Source organism: Chrysoperla carnea, chromosome 2, assembly GCF_905475395.1.
Source record: "Chrysoperla carnea chromosome 2, inChrCarn1.1, whole genome shotgun sequence".
In the NCBI taxonomy this organism is placed as follows: Eukaryota; Metazoa; Arthropoda; class Insecta; order Neuroptera; family Chrysopidae; genus Chrysoperla; species Chrysoperla carnea.
Window position 1 is genome coordinate 24,546,539 of NC_058338.1, and position 15,511 is coordinate 24,562,049.

The 15,511-nt window shown below is 27.5% G+C and overlaps 2 protein-coding genes across 3 annotated transcripts in view; one reads left to right on the forward strand and one right to left on the reverse strand.

Annotated features, from left to right (window-relative positions):
- Positions 1–2,753: 2,753 nt before the first annotated feature.
- LOC123293744 (uncharacterized protein C1orf131 homolog) lies at positions 2,754–3,397 on the forward strand. The gene has a single exon (XM_044874645.1). The coding sequence runs from the start codon at positions 2,892–2,894 to the stop codon at positions 3,393–3,395; it is 504 nt and encodes a 167-aa protein (XP_044730580.1). The 5' UTR covers positions 2,754–2,891; the 3' UTR covers positions 3,396–3,397.
- Positions 3,398–11,147: 7,750 nt separating this feature from the next.
- Positions 11,148–15,511, reverse strand: part of LOC123294229 (rho guanine nucleotide exchange factor 11) — a 73,588-nt gene continuing 69,224 nt past the window's right edge. For both annotated transcript variants that reach the window (XM_044875344.1, XM_044875345.1), the window contains 10 exons: positions 15,049–15,275; positions 14,392–14,585; positions 14,048–14,321; positions 13,349–13,595; positions 13,168–13,255; positions 12,550–12,812; positions 12,170–12,337; positions 11,747–12,108; positions 11,258–11,534; positions 11,148–11,181 (listed from right to left, as the gene is read on the reverse strand). In XM_044875344.1, coding sequence (XP_044731279.1) covers positions 11,177–11,181; positions 11,258–11,534; positions 11,747–12,108; positions 12,170–12,337; positions 12,550–12,812; positions 13,168–13,255; positions 13,349–13,595; positions 14,048–14,321; positions 14,392–14,585; positions 15,049–15,275 — 2,105 coding nt within the window. In that variant the 3' untranslated portion in view covers positions 11,148–11,176. The remainder of the gene's footprint in view (positions 11,182–11,257; positions 11,535–11,746; positions 12,109–12,169; positions 12,338–12,549; positions 12,813–13,167; positions 13,256–13,348; positions 13,596–14,047; positions 14,322–14,391; positions 14,586–15,048; positions 15,276–15,511) is intronic.

The window sequence follows — 15,511 nt, forward strand, 5'->3', positions numbered from 1 at the left end:
AAAAAAAGGCAAACGACTTTTCGTTTTAAAATTCCATCATTTTTCTTCTTTTCATTCATTACTTTTGGAACATCCTACAAATTAATTTCATGAGGGAAATTAAATTTAATGTCTTATATAGCTTTTTTATTTATAAAAGAATCTTTTTTTTTATTAAAATTTGAATTATGTCGTTTTAATAAATGAAAAAAAGATTAATTATAATGATCTGAATATAAAGATGTGCAATATTGATAGTAGTTTATTGTGTTTAAATTTCTTATACTTGATTTAAAAACATTTGTACTGATATTTTTCTTTGATGAGTTGTGTATATAAAAAAAAGTTTTTGAGATGGATTCTTTGTTGCTCATGTAGATTTTATTACCATCTCACCATAATTCATGTATAACGTAATAATGGTATATCAAAAATTATAGTAATATAAACAAAATATTTAACTATAAATTAAGTAAAAAAAATAATACACTGTATGAGAACTGTTAACATATTCCTGCCAACAACGTAATTTATAACTTTCAATCATAAGCTTAATAAAGCATTACAATGAATATATTCGTGTTATTTTATTCTTAATTTTTCAGCGGAAAATAAAATTTGCTCGTTCATCAATTAACTGGTTTTTGAGATATGATGCTTGAAAAATTTCAGAAATGTTAAAATTTTGAGTTTTGCTTTTGTTAAACCGTTAGAGACAGCTAACAAAAGTTTAAATGCAAAAAATGTTCCTTAGTTTAAGAAAACAATTTTATTGAAAAAGGTGAGTATCTATATTACATTATTGATGGACATATTATATCAAAGGTGGTGTAGTGGCTAGCCCAGTCGCCTCCGCTTTCATAGCACCTCGGTTCGTATCTAGCATTGTCCCGATTAATTTTTAATTAAAAATGAGATAATGTCATTTTTTTAGATAATTGTTATGAGAACCAAAAACAACAAATTAGTAAGAGAGCATGGTATATTTTATGTTATTTTAATTCTCACCCCCTGGCAGAAGAGTGATTTATGACATAAAACAAATTCTTATAAAATATAGGTGAGATAAAGAAGTTGGATTGTAAATACGTAATATTCTTTTTGGATTTTCATTTTATTTTTGTGTGGTATTTGGTTTGTAAAAAAAAAGTTGATGCAAAAAAATTTTTTTAAGATGAAATTAATTATATGGAATTATGTGCAAGTAATTCGTAAATAGTTTTTATGTATTTTGATTTCATTTAAATAAAGTTGAAAACTCAAACCCTGTTTTTATTTTATTTTTCCCCATCTCTCTGTAGCTATACAATATTATTTCAGTTAAAAATAGGTGAGTATTTCGAACTTCACGATAGGTAAGTATTTCAAACTTCGTTTGCCATTTTTTTTTGTAATAATACTACTCAAAATTTTCCGAAAATGAGTTTTACTTTTTGTTATAATTTAAGAAAGTCGAAAATATGAATATAATTATTTATTAATATGAATAACAGAGCCGTAATGGTATAATGGTTAGCGTATCTGACTTCGAATAAATAGTCCCTTGGTTCGAACCTAGGTGAGGACATATATTAAAAAAAAGTTCATTAAATCTTTTAAGCAAAATCTGATTTTTATTTTCATTTTTTTTCAAATTTCCACCACAGCATGTTTGCCTAGTAAATGATGAAAAAATTAGTTTTTTTTCGTTCAAAAACTTCAATTTTTTTCACATTTCTACTAGGAGAACATCAAGGACGGACGGAATAAGTAGTACCTGATAGCCAGGTAATTGTTGTCACCTCGTAAGTCAGAAAGTTAGTGGTCTGCACACCCGTGTTTGGTGAGTGTGACCTCTAGTGGGCAGACCAATAACTTTCTGCCAAAATAAAATTTTAGACTTTCGGGGTGAAAACACTTACTCACTTTTCTCCTTATCAGGAACTACTAATTCCCACTTATGTTCTCCTAGTACAAATGTTGAAAAAATTGAAAATTTTTTCGAAATTATATTATTTTTTGAATATAAAATTAAACTGACCAATTATTTATATTAGCTGACCAATTATCAGCGAATGCTTCCCGATCGCGCATAGGTGGAGTTTTTCAATCTTTAATAAAAAATTTTCTGATGCTGACCAATTAATGAGACCAACTGACCTTTTATGACCAATTTCTGACCTTTCAGATGGTATAATTGGTCAATCGAAATTCCGCGCATGAGGTGCTAAGATCGCGGAGCTACCAAACCATTTTTGAACATATTTTTAATATTTTGTAACAGGAGAAGAGTGAAATATATTTATGATTAATTAAATTCCCACCCCCTGACAGAATAGTGATTTATGACATATGTATAACTGACGTTATTTATAGCAAGAGGGCGGGTTATATAGATAATTTAAACTATAAAAAGAGTGGAAAATTTTTAACATTAGGAAAAATTCATTAATTAAATAAAAAGTAAAAATGTGATACACACCAAAGGGATACGAACTAGCGTACCTTGGTTTCATAGATAAGTGCTATACCCACACAGCCACCCATCTTATTAAAATCAATATAATTAATTTAATACTTACCTTTACTAAAAAATTAATTAATTCATAATTTTATTCTGGAAGAAAAAATAGGGTAGAAAATTTAAAAAATAAAACAAAATTTAAAATATATATAACGAATTTTATTTATAAAAAAGATTTATAATTAATTAACTCAAAAAAATATTTTGTGGGGGCCAAATTACGTTAGTTTACTAGTGGGCTTGAGAATTGAACAGATTTGAAAGTTGGCAGTGGTTGGCAGCACTGACTGCAGTTTGTGTTGTTTGACATTTATACCACGTGGATTACGTTAAATAGAATAAAAACAAATTGTCAATGAAATTAACTAAAATATTAGTTAGGGTGATTTAATTAAAATTAAAAGTCATTATGTCCGGTTCAGATTTTATAAAAACAAAAGCGTCTTCGAGTGTGAACAAAAACTTTCAGACAGTTGTTTATGAATCATATAAGCCCAAAGAAAAACGAAAGAAAAATGAAGAACATATAGAAACAGACTCGAATAATTATAATAAAATAAGTGAAAATGAATTTAATATAAAAAAAGCTAGACATGAAATTATAAAATTTGGTATTTCCGGATTTGAATCAAGTGAAAAACAAAAGGCAAATGTCCAGCTTGCTATAAAACTAGGCGCAAAACCCCCAAAAAATAAATATATAAATTATAAAAGTTTGTTAAATGAACAAAAACAAAAAAAATCTAAAGAAGAAATGTTTAATAAACTGCAGCAAATTGGTAAAAATAGTATGGGAAAATCAATAGCAAAAGGAAAAAGTTTCGATAGAAAAAGGAAAAAAGCCGCTGTGTCTGGATTATTGGATGTTTATGGAAAAGCAACTTTAAAAAATAAGTTTAGAAATAAAAATTGAATTCATCAGTGTAAAAATACATTTAGAATAAGGATTATTTGTATTTAAATAAATTGTTTTAATCAAAATGTGCTAAAACTTTTTACTTTGAAGTAAAACTTCCTATTTTCCCAATAAAAAATACCAAAATAAAAGTACACGGTAAGTAGTTCAACATTGCATGTAATTTAAATTATCATGATGATTTCCCCAATATTAATTACATCGCTGCTTATCGAAAATTTATTATTTAAAATTATTCGATAAGGCTATTCGAACACAATCGTATTTTCATGAATACTTTTAGATAAATTATCTGAAAGCTAGCGTGATTATCATTACGAGTTGATTGGGTTGAGTTTATCGACTATAGAGGAGTTGGTTGGGTTCCTCTCTGTTTTTAGCTCTTACATTCAAAACTGGAACATTATTACAGAAAACGGAAATATTCTATTCACTCTAGAGACCTAATTAGTCCATCTGTCTGTGGACACAATAACTCAAAAATGAAAAGAGATATCAAGCTGAAATTTTTATGGCGTGCTTAGGACGTAAAAAGTGAGGGTGAGTTCGTAAATGAGCAACATACGTCAATTGGGTCTTGGATCCGTTGGACCCATCTTGTAAACCGTTAACAGATATACCAAAAGTTTAAATGTTTCTTAAACATCATTGTTTACCCGCGAGGGCGAAAACTAGGTGCAAATTTTACAGTATGTATTATATGGGGATATCTATTGTGTGTGTGGCTATCTAAGAGTGGACATCTTTCTTTACTTACGTGACGTAAAAAAACAAACGACTGTGTCAATACTGTCTATACATGGTATTTCAACAATTAACACAAGTCAATTGTTTGTTTTCACTTGCTTATAGTAAACTTCACATAAAACAAGTGTTAACAAAAAATTGGCTGAGGTAATTGTTGAATTACTACCTCATTCAATTTTTTTCATCTTGAAATTGACTGAGGTAAAATGAGGGGTAAATCATGAAATTTGATAAAGGAATAAGAAAGATCTCGCGGATCGACAGGAAAGTAGGCTAGAGAAATAATATTTAAGTTAAACTTCTTATTCGAGTTTTACTCCCCAGACAAGGTAATCGAATAAAATTTAAAAAAATTAGATCCTTTATAAAAAGTTTATTGTTATTCACTAATCAATAATACTATACATACATATTATAATTTTGTTCTTTTTTTATAAATTAGGCCTTTTCCTTTTAATTACATTTCTTTGAATAAGATTCATAAAAAGATAGATATACCAAGTGTATAATATTAAATATAAGTTTATTTGCTTATAAATAATAATTTAACTACTAAGGCATGTATTTATGTTTACATTACACAAAGTCACTCATTTTTATATCTTACAAATAGTTTTATTAGTTAAGTGGAGTAGTCAATATCTTTTTCTAGATTCTATAATAACAATTCAATAAAATTGACCCGCATTTTGAAATAAATTGGTACCATTCACGATTATATCTAGTGATAAAACAGCTGAAATGTTGTGGGGACAACTCAGGACTTACGCCTAAATTTACCATATGATAAAACGATGGATATTCAAAACTAAATTTTAATTACATCCATTTTCATTAATTATGTGTGAAACTACAGCTGAAATAGAAGACTTTTCCCAAAACTTAATTTTTTCAATTTTTCGTTTTTCTATTCCGCATTCGATTATAACAATATAGTCAAGTATAGTCTGTCAAGTACTGTCTCAAATACTTTTTCATAGGTGATTACTAACAGGGAACGTTTCATATGTGACTTCGTTAAAATGGGGTACACATAAAAGGTACCTCTGTTAGTAATCACATGTGAAAAAGGATTTGGGACTCTAGACTAATATATTTTTAACAGACAACCTAATTTTTCGTTACCTAGTTTTTCCACATCAAGAGGTATTGTATGATTTAATGATGACAAAATAAGAATATTAACCATCCAAAAAACAATAAACTATTTGTACGGTTATTATTTGTATAATGTTAAGTAATAATTCATTTGGTGTTTTATTTTCTTATTTATAAGCCAAATCAGTCCAGGCGTTAGAATTATTTTGTTAGATAGATCTACTTATATACTCTATAAAAAAAAATATCATCTAAAAATAATATAATTTGTTTTATATACAATTTTAAAATAAAAGCAATTAGTTACAGCAACACAATATATTTTTTATTTATTTATTTAAATATTATTATATGTTTGTGTGTGTGACCTATCGAATAACGAATTTAACAAAATTGGTTTTAGAATGACGTTAAATTAAATTGATAAATTCGATATTCTAAAATAATATAATATTCGAATGGCTCACAAAAAGTTTTACAAATTATTATTGATCTTTCATGAATTGTGCTATCTAAAATAATATGTAACACCAATTGAAGCTAACACACGCACTCACTAATTGACTCTTGCAACAGCCCCCCCCCCCTTTTCATTGCAACCCCCAGAAAATCGAATAAAATGTACATGCTAGAAAGTTAGATTTTCACAAATCAAACCGAACTAAAGTCAAATTAACAGAAGATTTCGAAAACTTTCATTACCCACATAGCTAGAAAGATGGTTTTTTTCGCATTCGACGCGGAATTGCTTGAAACCTACCGGAAAAATCGGCCTTCACCCTTGCGAACAAATTAAGTGAATAAATTTTATATCAACATATCCTACTAGTTGTGCCCAATCGGAGGAAGCGGTCGATATTGCTCAGTTTGCAGGGAGCGATTGATATTCATCAAATTTAATCTTACCCACGTGATCAACTTCCAAGGATCTTAGAGGAAAAAATTGTATTCCAAGTAACTTCTCACTCACCAATATTTAGCGGTCGGTATATTTATAAATGACATAACATACAGAAAGCGACCGTTTTTATTTATTCATATTTAGGGGTAAACCAAAGCTGATAAACAAATTTTTTCTATAGATGAAAATTCTTGGCCATTTTTGTGTGTGCTAAAAATCCTTGTGAATTTAAGATAACTTCATCAATAAAATTTTACTCAAATTTGTATGAATAGAGTCGAAACGAGAAATTGAAAACATGGAATGGCATATTTTTTTGATGTGTTATACCAAAATCAAGCAAAATTACTATTTAATAAATCAATAATTTTTTTAAGGAACTTCTCTAATAAAAAAATGGTTTCCAACTAATTTTCAAGTTAACCTCTGCGATCCGTAATAACTAAACTTGATCAAATTTAACCTGGGATACTCACTCTCCCACTGAAAACCTATTTGACAAAAGTTTCTTAGATAAAAATTCATAAAACCTTTTGAGAGCCATCCTAAGTGTAATTGTACAATTTGATAACAATTACAAAAGTGATTGCTGATATTTAATTTCGAATTATTTTACCAACAATTACTGGGATGATTTAACTAATATTTTACAATATCCCAAATAAGATAAACAATTCTGTCGTACGAAAAAAAGAAAATGATGAAATAAATGCATTATTTTATTTATACAATAATTAAATGTTTAAATATATATATTTTTGTGTAAAATTAATAACTAATTTAAAATGGCATGGCATATGAAAGAATTTTAAATTCAAATACCAAATTTATTAAAAAATATTCTAATTTATTTAAAAAACATATCCGATCATAATATACCAAGTGATTTTTTATATTTTGCCTTATTTTACTTTCAAAAATACTATTATCAGTTTCATATGAACTCTGAAGGACTAGGATAGTGGAAGGCCCACTTAAATCAGTTTTAGTATGATTTTTATTCTTGAATAAAGGTTATTTTATTTTTCATGCTTTTAAATTTAACACTTTTCTTTTTTGGTACATATGTTCGATTGTCTCAATTTTTTTGTCCAATTTGGAAAATCTTGGAATGAGTGCTGATTATGTCAAATTTTTCCAACGCTTTTAAAAATAAATTGAAAAGCTAAAAATTCATATATAGAGTAGAAAACAGGCAAATTGTATGAAAATAAATTAAAAATACGTCTTAATTCCCATTTCGATTTTAAAATTTTGTGTTTGTCATAAGTTTTTTCGAGTTAATATTTGGAATTTATTTTTCTAAAGATTCGTTCCCCACTCTTGTGAAAGGACTAATTTTCTTACCATTAGAGTTAAAATATTGCACAGCATATTTTTGGATTTTTTATTCGACATTTTCATTACCCATTGATATATTCGCGTGTTTTCCCGCCCTGTAAAAATGACCAACCAACATCGAACACATCCGATTTAGAAGATGTTTAAGCACTCAGAATAAATTTCCAGTTTGTTATTTATCCCTCAAAATATTTTTAGATCGCCGTTCTGTTGAATTGAGCCTTAAGAAATTGTAGAAGGGTTCAAATTTACCATAAAAAATTATTTTTTTAATTATTCTGATAATGTCAATATTTATGGTACTATGCGGCCCCACATAAGTACTGTGAACTTGTTAAAGCTTTAAATTTTTTTTCTTAAACATAAATTGCGAAAGTATAATAATTTAGAAATTACAAAAATCCTATTATTTATTTTTTGGCACATAAATTTACCTTTTACACACATTCTCAAACACAATAGGAATCGAGATGATATTGTTAAGAACGAAATATGCGTCTGGATCGTGCCGATCAAAATTGTGCCACATGTATTGACCATTGTTATTCAATGCAAAAAACGTTTAAGGCGAAGACGTCTATCTAGATATTTGCACTCTTGATTGTGCAATTTTATACGTTATTCTGGTTGCCACAGTCTGAGATTAATGGTTGCAAGCCTAGTCTCATATATCAAATTGGCTGGCGATGTCTATATAGCGTGCAGAAATCTTTTTAATTTGTGTAATTTAACAAACCTCTTTAAGGAGAGGAGGGGGACAAAATTACACAATTATTCTTCAAAAATTTACAAACAAGTTTTGAGCTCTAAATCGAGATATTTTTTTACTAAATTTGCATATGAAATGCAAAATGAGGCAGAAAAATGAATTTATCTTGGAGACGCGTACAATAAATCCACCAATTCCAACCATCGATTTGGCAATTGAAATAATTATTTGAAACACGATTTTTGATATTCAAAAAATATATTTAAAAAAAATAGCAATGAATAATTTTGTATACTTATTATACACATATTATAAGCTTTATGATATTTTTTTATCAAACAATGAATTTCTTTAGCAAATATAAAATATTATTAAAAGAAAAATCACTAACAGTTAAACGATATAATCAAGTTCAGTTTTACAAAATTGTTTAATACATACTAATAAAAATAATTAGAGTTAAGAGTAAACAATCGTTTTTTTATTAATACTAATTGAACTTGGGATAAAGTTTGACCGTATATGAATTGAGTGAATTTATTTTCAAATAAAACTGCACTTCCTAATAACCTTTACCTATTTAAATGTAAAATAGGAGAGTGTCATCTCATTTCAAATTACATTCACTCTAATAAGATATGTATGTTGTATAAATTTCATAGTTTACATTAATAAGTTATCTTAAAATTCTTTGTACAAATCTATACAAAATATATCTCATATCTGTCGATATGATGCAATATTGCATAATTTTTATATTCAAATGAATTTTTTTTTTGTGTGCAAAGTAGTATACTGCCATGCTTAGGAAAAAGGCAGTAAAATTCACTTACTGCCTTTTATCAAATTGGATGTCAATAAATTTTTGAGTGCTTTTTTACATATTAATTACATAATCATTCAAGTAATTTTTTAACGTTTGTCGTAAGCCTTGGTTACATTTCCCTAGTATAAAAGAAGTAAATCCATTGTTCAAAAAAGCAGTTGTATTCAAAAGTTACTGCTTTTTATCCATTGAAAGATAAAAATACTGACTTTTCACCCCTATTTTACCTGTTATGAATGATGATATTATGTACTGTTTTTATTCATTAGATTTCAGTTTTCTCTGATTTTACTTTTTGCACTTTACTACTGTTTACCTAAACACGACAGTATAATAATTTTGTTTTTTAATTTGAGGATATTTAATCAAACAATAAGAAACATATTATTTATTATTTGATCTAAGTATTCCAAATCGAAGTCCGTACAATTTTTAAAAATGATTTATTTTCAACTGAAATATAATGCCATTCAAATACATGCAAACGGGAAAATTATTTTTATCTTGCTCCTGTCATAAATACACATTTCGAATATTATTATATAATTGTATAATAAATCTTTGAGAAATGAGTTAGCAAAGAAATAAGTTCACTTAAGTTCATTTAAACTTCCAACTTGTTTTAGAGTATCTAATTCGGTATTAAATAATCCATTCGCTATTTACTATTATGTCATTTAATCAGCGATAAGATCAAATTTTCACCCAAAAAAATTCAAATTATTATTTCTCGAAGAAAATGCGATAAAACGAGAAGAAATGGAATGAAATTCGAATATTTGAAACATGTGTCGTAGCTTTTTTCGTGCTGGTTAACTCATTCTACAATTTATTAATCAAAATGCATGTTTATAATACGTAATTTATAATTTGAAAATGGAGAAAATAGATATGTAACCATCATTATCTTTGATAATCTTTAAAACAAAGCACTCTTCATTTTTAAAGTTTTTATTCCAAATTGATCAAATGATGTACAAAACTACAAACTAGTTAGCGCCAAATATTAATATAAAAAAAAGAAGAAATTATATATAAAAAAATTGCTCCTGAATGCTCATTTAGAATATACAATTGCTCCACTCAAATAATTAATAGTTAATTAGTTACCATGATTAAAAAAATTTGTTTCATGAATAACTAATTAACTATTAATTATTTAAGTGAAGGAATTGTATATTCTACAGGAATATTTCAGGAGCAATTTTATGATATTTAATTTTTTTTTTAATATTAATATTTATCGCTAACAAGTCCATGGTATGTACAAATTAGTGTCATTTGACCAAATTATTTTGTTTTGGTCTACAGTCACAAAAACGATAATTTTTAATGACAACTGTACTAAATTATTTGTTTAAAGAATTTCAACCATAATAATCACTTAGACCTACTTATTAAAAGATCAGCGAAATTCCTAATATCTTAAATTGTCTGAAAGTCATTCCTTTAAAAGACGCCGTAACAAGTCCTACTTTTCAATTAAGATAACAATAAATTTGGTTAATTTCGATTTTTTTGCCATTTTTTACGTATTTTTTGAAAATATGTTGATATATTTTACGATATCAGATCCTCTTTTATGTAATGACTTACATTTTGTAGTCATGGATGTTTTTAGAAGTTTTCAATAATCAAAATGAATTAATGATAAATTGTATTGAATATTATTATTAATTACTTAATCATGACATTTAATTACTTATTTATTAATTATATAACAATAAATTAAAAACAAAATAAATTATATTTTTAATAGTTATTTTTAAATTTTTTTTTTTAATTTTATTTTAAATCGATTATTTATTTAATTTTAGTATACCGTTTGATTAACAGCCATTTAAAACATTTTCTTCATGTAAAATCTAATTTTCAGTTTATATAAATAATATAAATAAATTATATGTTATTTAATAATGCTTTTAATGACAACGGTATGTTTGATTTTTTTTTTAATACTCTAGCCATTATTAAACAAAGCGACTTATCTCACAAAATGTTAATTTCAAAAAATATTTCTGTAATTCCGTGTCGTTCACTTTATTTTCAGTGAAAAATACATCCGTTTTCTTATTTTGCCCATTTATCCATTTGTTCAATGTTATTTATGTTTTTTCCAGTTGTTTGTTAGTTGTTTGAAACTAAAACCAGTTGATTTAATCTAAAAATTAAAAGCAATTCGTTTAAAGTTTATTTTACATGTTAATACAGAAGAGGATTGTCAAATCGAAACTAACCTTTACCAACCTCTTCTATAGCATTTTCTTCATTTTTATTTTGATCCCGTAATTGTTGTTGATCTTCTTTAGATTGTTGTATTTCAGGGCTTTTAACAGTTAAATTAGTAGAATTTTCATCTAATTCGTGATTATTATCTTGTCCAGTTTCATTGGTATTTGACTCAGGTATGGGTCTAAGTCTATGTAATTCATGTAATATATGTATTTGTTCGCGAGATTTATGTAATTCATTTCGCAACTTCTCTCGTTCTTCATCTCTCTCCTTTATAACTTTCTGTAATTTATTAGTTCAATCAATAAAAATTAAATTTTTTAACAATCGAGATAATAATTATTCAAATTTATAATCAATTAAGTACAAGCATTTGTGGAATTTGCTATAATGACAAAATTTTGATATGATTGATATGACTAATTAACTAATAATCATAATTAATTAAAAAGTAATTAATCGGAAAAACACTATTTTTGTTAAAAAATACTTACTAATAATTGTGTAAGTTGTAAATTAAGAGTCGAAGAAATTGTTTGCAGTCTTTGGGGTGGGACACCTGGGATTCTGTGATGTTTAGATGCAGGCCAGCTACATCCCGTAATCGGTAGTGATGTCAGTGCAATAGCTGCTTCTTCATTTATATTTAATGTGTCATTAATTGCTTCAGCTAATTGATTAGCTTGATTGATAGCCGCTAATATTAATTCTGTTGCTTCTTTATCATTTGTAGGCTCGGCAGCTACTTCAGCAATATGAACAAATTCATCCCGTGGAACACTTAAAATATCAGCAACTAATAACTGTTTTTCAGCAATTGCTGATTTTATAACTAAATCTGTTCGCCTTAATCGTTCTGAAAAAGCATATTTCATAGTAAAATAATTGATAATTAGAATTTATTTTATGATATTTACCTAATGGTGTAAGAACTGGTTCGGCAGTTAAAACAGATTTCACAGATACTGTTACTTCAGAAGGCTCAATTAATGAATTTTGTTCTGTCGAAAGTAGTAACGAAGACTGGACACGTAAGTTGCTGTTACTTGGGTTTGAAGTTGTGGGCACTTCAGGAATGGTTTTTTCTGAAATTAAGTTATCTTTGTTATATTTTTCGAAATAATAAATATTTTAAAGTTTACGAGACAGTCTTTTAACTAACACCTAACAATTAGAAATCACATTTTGATAAATAAATTTAAGAAACTATTCAAATTACCGTACAATGGTTTGGGTTTATTATATAACATAATACAAATTTATTTACTAAGTATTATTATTATTATGAATACAATACCTTGTTGTTCTTCCGGCTGAGGTGTCTCCGTTGATTTAGTTGGTTGTTGCGGTTCATCTTCAGCAGATTTCATAGAAATATTGTCATCGTTACTATCCTGACTACTGTTCGTGCTACCATTTTCATCAATAGTTTGCATATGATCACGACTAATTGATTCTTCATTAATAATTTCCATATTATCACTTTCTGCGCTACCACGACTATGACGTCCTTCATGTTTTGTAAACGTTTCGTTAGCTTCTGTTATATATTTATACCATCTATATAATGAAAATAAATTAATACAATTTAGAAAATTTTAATAAGAAATAAAATGAAAAAATTACACATAAGATGGGACTCGAACCCGGGTCCTTTAGATATCCACATCGTTTTATAATTGAAATTTTTACATTTGTTTTAAGTTTTTGTGTACTTTATATAAGTCAATTTTTTCATCTATCACAGATATTATAAAAAAGTGTTGACTTAGAAAGGAAACGTTTACGGACATATTTTAAAATTAAAACTTTTCTTCATAAAATTGGCTAAAGAATATCCTCTGAAATTTTTTCCTTACTTCGACACCCTGTACATTTAATTTATGAGAGTGAAATAAGAAAAACAAAAACTTACTGTTTTATTTCACTTGGTGAAGACGCTACTAAGTCATACATTTGGGGACCATTATGAGCAGTTGTAATTAAATATAATGAATTATTATCTAAAATTTAAAAAAATTAAATTAATATGGTTAATTTGATTACTTAAAATTTAAAGAAATTAACGTGTAAATAATGTTTGATTTAAATATTACCTGTAGCATTTGTACGAACTAAAACAGTAGAAACTCGAATTATTGGACTCATTATTGATCGATCAGTACCGCCAACACCAAGTGTTGACGTATGGTGAAATTTTAATGAAAATTTATCATCCTGTTTTTGTAACAATAAAATTACATCATCTAATAGTAGTACATGAAGATTTATTCGTTTATTGCTACTAATACGCCAACATAATGCACCTTCATAAATTAATCGCCGTTTTGTAATGTCAATATTCTGAAAATTATTATTATTTTATTAATTTATTAAATTAGACAATAATGGTAGAGGTGGGAAAGTTTCATAGGGAGATGGCAGATTCATCGAACCCCATGATTAAATCTTTAAGGCATCGATTATTAACAAAGCTTGATCGCAAACAACTCCTTATAAAAAAGTCTACCTTTGACGATTCTATATTTAGAAAATTTAATAATTTGTGTTATTAATTTAATAGCGATTTTTACGAAGAAACAGTCACTCTCATTTCGTTTGCTACTAAGAAAAATTTTGTTTCGTAAATATACTTGAAAATACTGAAAAATCAGAGAAAAATGCATGATGCGATGAGTCTCGAAAAATGGAGGATTGTTAATCACCATATTAATTATTTTACTTCATAAAGTATATTCTGTTTCATAAATGTATTGAATTTTCTAGTAAAAGAACTAGAAGCAAATATTACTAACCTTATACTCTCGTTGGTCGTTAACTGCGAGCGGATGATCAACTTTGTCAAATCCGGAACGATCCAATCGACGTTGAATATCTTGCAGTCGAGCTTGATCTTCTGCCTTTTTAACAGCTGTATTAACACTGTTAAGTATTTCTTTAGAACGCTCTACAGCTCTATGTAGACGATCTAACTCTGGCGGTGTTAAAGGATTTGCACTATTTGTATCAGAAAGGCACTGTGATGTATATTTCGCAAGATTTTCGAAAAGTAATGGATATTTGGTTAATCTAAATGTAAAAAAAAGTACATAGAATTAATTTTTATTTAGTTGTTTTTTATTTAATTATCAAATATTACCGTAACATTCCCGTAGGAATGAGATCTTTCAATTGAAGCCTTCTACACATTTTGTCTGCTTCACATTCTGTTAAGAAGTTGTGTAATTTGGCATCTTTACGGCGACGTTCTCTTAACCATTCTAATGCAATCTGTTGACGTGCACAAAATGTTTCAGCGGCATTTTCGAATGCTTCACCAGATGAACCGTCAAACTAATAAAGTAACGTACGAGTTAATTAAATATAGTTCATTTAACAGTTCAGTTTTTAGCCCGAAGAATGGTCGGGATTTTGATCCTGAAATCAGTCTGATCAATCTACGGAATTTCTTCAAACTTAACCTACTCTGATAAATTACATTAATATTAACTAACTTCGAAATCGCCATTTATATCAATACAAAACCGAAAATACTATATAAATGAAATGAAATAAATTAGTCTACCTTGAATTTAAAATTAATTTTAAAAAAAACTTTGCTCTATAATATAAGTTCGGTGTAAAAGCGAAGGAAATTACCGGAGTATATTCAAATTGTTTGAAGGAATACCATCATCGATTAATGAGAGCTGCGTCAGCAATTACAACAATTGATACCATTGATGTGAGCATGTCCCCGACCCATTTTTCTGATTAAATACCGTTTAAATAATATAATCTTCTAAATAATACATACCATGTTTAAAATAGTTTCACCAACTTCACCTACTAAAGGATTTTCTTTGCGCATAGCTTTTAAAGCTTCACTAAATCCAGAGTGAAGTATTAACATTTCATCTAAATTTGGAAATAATAAGCTTAATTGGTCAAATGTTAATAGATTACTATTTTCTAATGGTTTTTGAAAGCCTTTTTCTAAAACTCTCAATTGTCTAACATGTGATCGTTCTGTTTGCAGGAGCTCTGAAATATAAATTTTATGAATAAATAAAAATTTAAACAATTTTTTTAAATTACATAAACATTAGATAATGAAGAAGTATTCTAGCCTTTGGCTGTAAGCGGGTGCCTACTTTGCCTTATGGAAAAACCACCTCTGGGTATTGGGAATTATGAAATCACAAGTCATGTTATCACTTGTAGATACTCTACAGAGCGCCGGTTACAAAATGTTTGAGTTCATAACTTTTAGACGTATT

Excerpts from the sequence above, each read along its gene's own strand:
- LOC123293744 (XM_044874645.1), top strand. The coding sequence starts at position 2,892 with ATGTCCGGTTCAGATTTTATAAAAACAAAAGCGTCTTCGAGTGTGAAC.